The sequence below is a fragment of the Trachymyrmex septentrionalis genome, unplaced genomic scaffold (genome assembly GCF_001594115.1).
Source record: "Trachymyrmex septentrionalis isolate Tsep2-gDNA-1 unplaced genomic scaffold, Tsep1.0 scaffold87, whole genome shotgun sequence".
Lineage (NCBI taxonomy): Eukaryota > Metazoa > Arthropoda > Insecta > Hymenoptera > Formicidae > Trachymyrmex > Trachymyrmex septentrionalis.
This window is the reverse complement of record NW_017306059.1, coordinates 2,366,982-2,374,467: the sequence shown is the minus strand read 5'-3', so window position 1 is coordinate 2,374,467 and position 7,486 is coordinate 2,366,982. Positions and strand designations below refer to the sequence as shown.

The window sequence follows — 7,486 nt, the reverse complement described above, 5'->3', positions numbered from 1 at the left end:
AGAGAGAGAGAGAGAGAGAGAGAGAGAGAGAGAGAGAGATGATACAATTTTTAATTAATATAAACTTTACACGTAATATCTATATATTACGTCTATAATAATAAAAGTAATCTGAATATTTAAATACTTTAATCATTAAAAAGTAATTTAAATATTTAAATAAATCCCGCGTTATAAATTATTGGAATCTATTAGTGTTGACTGTATTTTATTTTAATGTAATTCTGCAATAAATAGAACACAGATCGTGAAGCTAAAGAAAAAATTACTAGTTCCTTTGAATAAATTCAGAATTCTTCTGCAAACTTCATGTATTTTACACTTTTATCATAGGAATCAGTAAACGAAGTAAGAAATCGGTCTTCAAAGAATTGAGGATTCTTGAAAGATTCCCATGCGCGATCTCTCTGAGGTTAGCCGAAACTTCTCATGCCGCGCCTAGAAGAGGCCGTGGCTAGAAGAGAGAGCAACCCATCGTCGATCCACGTCAGAACATGAGTTCTGCTGCGTTTAAACGGTGAAAGTAGCGATTTGACAAAAGGTAAAACTCGCATGAAAATGACACTGTCGCCGATCGGAGCCGCGCGCATAGAAGCGGGCGACAACGCTATGGCGACGTCATATCGTCACCCTGATTGTCACGAGTGCCGCAATTAGCGCGTGACATGAACGGCCTAAGTCGGTTTCTCATTATCGTTGTCTTCCGTCGTCGGCGAAGACGAATACAACTCTCGCCGCATTGAGAAGCGAGGGAGGAGGACAATGCGAGCACAAGTAACAACGGGGGAAAAAACGATCGGAGACCGTCTCCGCGCCACTTCAGTTTTCTCGGTCAATCACGGTAATATCTTCGTTCATAAAGCAATCGCTCGCTTTGCAGAGCATATCGCTAAGCGGCGTGAACAATCTCATTAAGAATGGCAATTAAAATCGCCGCGAGATCAAAGACAGGTTGCGTACGATCGTTTCATTGCTCTTCGTCCGGATGCGTTAGACGCGCGAATTACTATCTAGATTTTTTTCAATGTTGTAAGTGTGCCTGATTAGAGATGCTGATAAGTGAGAGAGCGTATTGTCAAACAACTTGTCGAAATGATTGTTTTAACGTTCAAACGGAATCGTTATCAAAGATTCATTAGTGGACGGAAATGTTGGTAATCATGATGAAAGAGCAAACAGAGGAATGTTTAAAAATGTTATTTATAGCTGATAAATAAATAAATTTGTAATTTAGTTGATGCAATATATAAACGGATAGAACATTTACTGAAGTATGTAAAGATTTAACTAAATACAGATCTGAAAATAATTTTGTTAGGCTATGAAAATAATTATGTAGGACGTTTAAACTGGTTGCAAGAATATCAAAACTTTCTGCAGCATTACTTATCATGCTTGAGATTCCCACGTAATTATTTTAATGATTCAACAAAATCATTTTCAGACCTGTATCTATAATAGCTAAATTTTTAGATACTTCAGCAAAATAATTCTTCCCATATATACATATACTTGCGCGATAATTTTAATATAACATTTTGCGATAAGATTATAGGCCAATTAGGACATGTTAATATCTAAACGTATAATATCATGATATTTGCAATGTAAACTGTAAATAGAATTAGAAAGATGTTTCAGCCTCATTTAAGAGAACTTTCCATCTCCATCATTTTATTCTAGTCATCTAGCGCTTGTTATTTCTACAGAAATAACAAGCGCGAAAGCGAGGGATTTTGAAATAAATCAATATATCTTTGTACAAGAATATGAAATGGCTTGTGTTTCAATCATCCAGGAGGCTGTTAGAAAAGCGAATGCCTTAGAAACCGCTATATCCCGTGGTACCGCATAACGTACAGTGTCTCGTGCAAAAATACAGACATCCTTCACTTGTCGGAGGCCAGTGATGGGCTCGATCCCATCGATCATCGATCGTGGCCAGCATGACTGACCTCGCCTCCCATTGTTGTTCCATTGTATTCCAAGAGGGATCGTTATCCAAAGGGAAGGAGAAAGACTCCGTGGGGAACCGTGGCATAGGATGACGGCTGGAGCGAGAGGAAGAAGCCGCGAGGTGGAAAGAGAGAAGGAGACACGCGCGGAAATCGCGGGCGAGAAGGAGAGACAATGTGGCGCCCGTTCTCCAGGTTGACCAAGCCAAGGAGGTAAGAACGGAATAACACAACGGCCACGGGGAACGGAGGAAGATGCAAAATGGACCAAGCACCGACGAAGTGGGGATCTGGATTAAAAGCAAACGAGGGCAACGTCTCGGCAACAGAGCCATCTCGGACCTTGAGGAGTCGAGGTCGCCGCCGTACTCCACTTCCGTATATTTCGTAACGTCGCTCTGTTGTTGTTGTTTTTATTGTTGTTGTTCCTGTTATTGTTACTACTATCATTCTGCTGTCATACGCCGGCGCAATACGTTGCCCGCAATTCCCGCTAACGGATCTCCGGAAACGACGAGCGGGAGACACACGGGCCTCGTTGTTCATGTAATTGAAGGCGGCTCGGACGACTAATATCGACACGGTTAGTGCGACGCGTTGTGTACGCGAAATGTTCGTCCTCTTTCAGCGTTCTGAAGTCGCGTAGAATTTCATAAAATCAAGTAGACGTGCAAAGTCACGAGGTGGTCGTTCACGAGCCGGACGATGACAGTGATCTCGACGAGTCGTAATTCTCTAACTGTTTATCTATATAAAACTCATTAACACAACACGATTTTACCAGTTATTTAGCAATTTTTATGATATCTTATTGTTATATTTAATGTAAATTTTTCACAATTATTAATACGCGATATTTATTACTCTTCTTCCTCATGTGAGAAATAAACCTGCGTAAAAATAAATTTGAAAAAAATTATTATAATAGCTACTTGATAAATTCAAAGTAAAAGTAACATTAATATTATAATTAATATTATTCCATATAATTTTCATATAACACATGTTATATATGTAACAGTTATTTTATTGAGTAAAAAAATTATAATATTGATATTACCGTTACTTTGGGTGTGGTTCACTTAACGCTGCAAATGCTTCGAAGCTTTTGATTGACCAATCGGAAGAAAGAATTTTACTAATTGAATCAATCGAAAGATACTTCGAAACATTCGTATTATCGAGTGGATTCAGCCTTTGTAGAGTAAAAGTTTTTTAGGGGGTAAAGATGAGAATTCTGTTAATAACATTTTGAGAAATACATAAAATAAAGCTCTTCGTGTTTCAGATGATGACGAGAGGAGCGATATGTCTGCTCCTGACAATCTTGATGTTAGAAGGTTCTTTGGGTAGCACAAGATATTTTGTAAAAATGCGAACGAATGCGTCCGATATGTTCAAAACGAAAGCGGACAATTTAAGGATTCTTCACGATCCGATTGCGATCACACCGAATCCTCTATACGATAACATAGGAAACGGGCATCAAACCGATGAGAGAATGACCAAAGAGATATCGAGCGATCAGTATAATCGAAGAAATTCCTTCGTCGAATCTTCGACCTTCAATCCGGACGTGCTCAATAAGTTCCTCGAGGATTACGCGAATAAAGTTAAGAGTACCACCGAGAGGAATTTCAAATATCCCTTCAGAATTGTAAAACCACCCGCAGAACCTCTTATGCTCGAAATCGATAGCGAGATTACCGAGACGACAACCATCCACGAACAGGACGATAAATTTGATCAAATCTCAAACGCTACTTCAACGGACGATGCGGTAAGAAACATGTTTTAGATAATGAAAAATAAGATGTATTTTGTTTTTTGTATAATCGAATAAAAAAAGTAAAGGAAAAATTAAGCGAAAAGATGATGTTTTAATCATTTTTAATTTTGCAGTAATTAAAATTAAATTTATTATGCAATTATCGTTAGATAACAAAAAATATCACTCTCTTACTTCAAAAATGACAGCAAAATACATGATTTTCGAATTATTACCCCATAAATGAGTTAAATAAACATTAACCTATAACTTCATAAGAATCGTCAAAGTTGTCACAATTTAAAAAGGATGATTTTTTAATGGTTGCAAAACGAAAATGATATTTGTTCATGCTAAAAAAATATTTTTTGCTGACATTATTGGATTTAAAAGTTAGTAATTTTCTGTCAAATTGTAAAATAATTCTTCTCCTTCTCTGGAAAACGTAATTTTTTTTAGTTGTATTATTTTTGAAATAAGATATTGATTTGTCGGTTTATTTTTATTATCTTTGCTGGTTTAGTTAAGCGAGGCGTTAAATGATACCTTGAAGAGAAACAAATACTACGGTACAAATACTTATGAAGACAGAAATGGCTGGGTGACATTGGAAGCAATTCCGTGGTCTAAGAGCAAAATTTCAAAGTGGCAGGCTAATCCCAGCACACAACGACCTTGGCCAGAAATAAAACCATGGGATAAACCGAGCATGAAACCATGGGCCAGTGACTATACCGTCAGACCCACTTATGAAAACAACAAACCGTGGTAAGTACCACAACCGTTAATTTTCCTTTTACTCCGCGATCTTACGTACAATTTGAAAATGGGTTTTGTGGTTGTATGATGAGAGATATTTATCGTTAGCATCGATACAAAACTTTCTTTCTTATAAGTGTATTTACAAAGTTCATCAGGTGTATCTTTTATGATACTCTCTACACACATTAATATTAAGAAATGTATCAAAAAAGTCTCGTAAAAATTTATTCACTTTTTATTTTAGCTTTATTCCTTTCTTTATATAATAAAGTTTTTTTTTAAAGCTTTATATAATAGTTTATTACAAAAAATATTAATAATTTTTTTTATTTCTTGACATTTTAGTAGATCTTAAGATCTTAAGACTTATAATTTTTATAATTATACAAAAATCTTCGAACTTCTCTAAAAATTGCATTACTTGCCTATTAATTGGATATCTATTATTTACTTTATATTATACTTCTCGACGAAATATCGGCTTTAGGCAAATGAGAAAACAAACGATCGTATCTCAGGTACGACAAGCCAAAACCCAACTGGCCAGAGAGTAGCGAGAAACCGTGGCAGAAACCGATTTCACGTCCCTCTTACCATCCTGATGACGCGTCTAATCAGGCGCAGAAGTGGCCGCCGGAGAGACCGTTATGGAACAAGTACGATCCTCATCGTCCCAGTAGTGATATCATCACAGACGACAGACCATCCAACTTTCCCAGTACTTGGTCCAGACCACAGAGCTCCTCATATCAATTTATCGATAAATATTCGGATCAATCGGGGGATGGAAGTAATTGGCACGATTACCCATCCAAATACGACCAGGACCGACCTCGGCCGACTTTAATCACCGAAAGACCGAATTTCTCGCATTATCAGTACGTGAACAATCATCCACCGAGTCATCCGGCGAATGGCGACGGCCAGTGGATTCTCTTGTCGACGAACCGAGGATATTCCAAGTCGAGGCAGAGATCAATCAAGTTTGATACAATAAACTCAGCAGAGCCATTTAAGAGAATCAATACGACAAGTCGTGCAAACGAGGAGGAAGAAGAAGGAGAACCTGTACCTGTGATGACATCGAAACGCCAGGTTAGGCTAAATGATCAAAGAGAGTTCAAGAGTTAATTTTAATTAAGCTAAAGTATGTCCTCTCCCTTGTATCAGGCATTTTTCTTTTCATTTTAACGGATCTGACTTTATTTAACAATAATTATTCAAGCAAAATAACAAGTCACGAAGTCAAAATGACGTTAAATGAAACATTACTGATTGAAAAATTTTTTTAAATATTTTAGAACATTATTTTGTACATTATTTTGATATCATGATGACTTGTGTTCTGCTTGTAACAAAATATTGCGCGAATATTGTGATACTAATGTCAATACAAATCATCAGACGATTTAATTTCACGGAGATAATTATTATTAGTGACAAATAGATTTGTCGAAAAAAATATTATTGACGGCCGCTTTATGAAAGATCGTTTACCTAGGTCAGATTGACGGTGTTGCCATCGATCAACGGCACGAATACGACGACGTCCCACGGAGGCCTTTTAGAAGTGGAGAAGACGTTCAAGAGCGTCGACCAGAGCCACAAAGAGTACGAAATGGAGAAGCTGTCGACTATACCGAACGTTCTGAACAAAAGACCAATCAGGCACACAACTCTGAGCACGAAACCATCAAGTTCGGCCGTTTTAGCAGCCGTCGGAGCAGGTATGGCTGTAACAAATTAACTTAAAATATATTTCAAAATATATACATATATCAACTGCTTATGTCTGAGAGATTTACATTTTGAGTTAATAACAATTTTAAAATGCTCTAGTCTTAAATTTTTTTGCCATTTAATAAGATTAAATGTTGAAGGCTAAATGTTTAATTTATAAAAAAAAATAAAAAAATTATTAATGTGTAAATAATAATATATGTATACGTAATTTTAATATTTTTATAGAAATTTCTAATCTCAATCTACGTCGTATCGCAAAAGTGAATTTAATGTTATTTAATCGAATAGAAAATATAAATTCGTTAATTACTTTAATAAAGAAAAATGACAAAAGTACACTTAAATCCAATTTGCGTAATACGTCTGTTTGAATTAATTATCATACCATTTGTGAAATGACAGGTATGCTGCCGGCGACAATGGCAATGATGATACCGATGATGCTGGGTCGTCGAAAGAGAGATCTGAGACTGATGAACAACGATCTCGAAGTAGACTTGCATAAGCTCGCGAGGGAGTATAACGTTCAACTAAAGAGATCAGTAGGACTATAAAAATTAAGATAGCAGAATTCGTTCGAGGAACTCATTGGGATGACGAATAACAGAAAACCCAGCACACGACATGTGTGCAGAATTACGTTGAAGTATAGAATATAACAATGAGGATCCAGAAACGGAAATGATTTTATCAGAAATTAGTTTTTCGTAATATTAAATTAAACAAAACGCTATATCATATATATTAGAACGTATAGTCTCATACTTTTATGTATAGAATTTTTCAAGTCTACCAAAAATTTTACTTGCAAAGGTTGAACTACAAAAAGATAAAGTTTAAATTTTTCAATCGCATATTGGATTTGAAGTCAAGTAGTGTGCAAACCACTTTTCAAACATTGTGTTGTAATCAGACTATAGACTGCGTATTAATACTGAATACGTTTCTGAATAATCAATGTATTCCTATTCGTACAGACGAGGGTATAAGTAAAATCGATTTAGAATCAACCTGTTGCTGTTTTAGTAGTCACCGAGTAACGAATAAACTTGGGGGTAAAAAGTCCATTATAATTATACTAAAAAACAAAAAAAATTTCCAAGCGTTACTTTGCTTTATCGTTTTACATTACCACATTTAAATTGTTAATTGACACAGTGCTTCGATTGTGTAAAAGCAAACGTAACAGGTTCTGACTTTTCTCGCCATCCATTAACTATTATTATCTATATTTTATGCTTGATCAAACCGTCGTCAG

At 36.1% G+C, this 7,486-nt stretch overlaps 1 protein-coding gene across 2 annotated transcripts; it reads left to right on the top strand.

The window, feature by feature from the left end:
* Nucleotides 1-2,271: 2,271 nt before the first annotated feature.
* On the top strand, nt 2,272-6,803 carry LOC108755424. Of its 2 annotated transcripts, none has more exons than XM_018498407.1 (6): nt 2,272-2,538; nt 3,244-3,735; nt 4,247-4,491; nt 5,004-5,580; nt 5,987-6,212; nt 6,631-6,803. In XM_018498407.1, exons 2-6 carry the CDS (start codon nt 3,244-3,246, stop codon nt 6,780-6,782), a joined length of 1,692 nt encoding a protein of 563 aa, XP_018353909.1. In that variant the 5' UTR covers nt 2,272-2,538; the 3' UTR covers nt 6,783-6,803. The 2 variants fall into 2 exon arrangements, with proteins under 2 accessions (XP_018353909.1, XP_018353910.1); XM_018498408.1 differs by having other exon boundaries at nt 5,992-6,212; nt 6,631-6,779.
* Nucleotides 6,804-7,486: the final 683 nt, after the last annotated feature.

Excerpts from the sequence above, each read along its gene's own strand:
- LOC108755424 (XM_018498407.1), top strand. The coding sequence starts at position 3,244 with ATGATGACGAGAGGAGCGATATGTCTGCTCCTGACAATCTTGATGTTA. Across the intron at positions 3,736-4,246 it reads CTACTTCAACGGACGATGCG|TTAAGCGAGGCGTTAAATGA; the intron begins GTAAGAAACATG and ends TTGCTGGTTTAG. Across the intron at positions 6,213-6,630 it reads TTTAGCAGCCGTCGGAGCAG|GTATGCTGCCGGCGACAATG; the intron begins GTATGGCTGTAA and ends GTGAAATGACAG.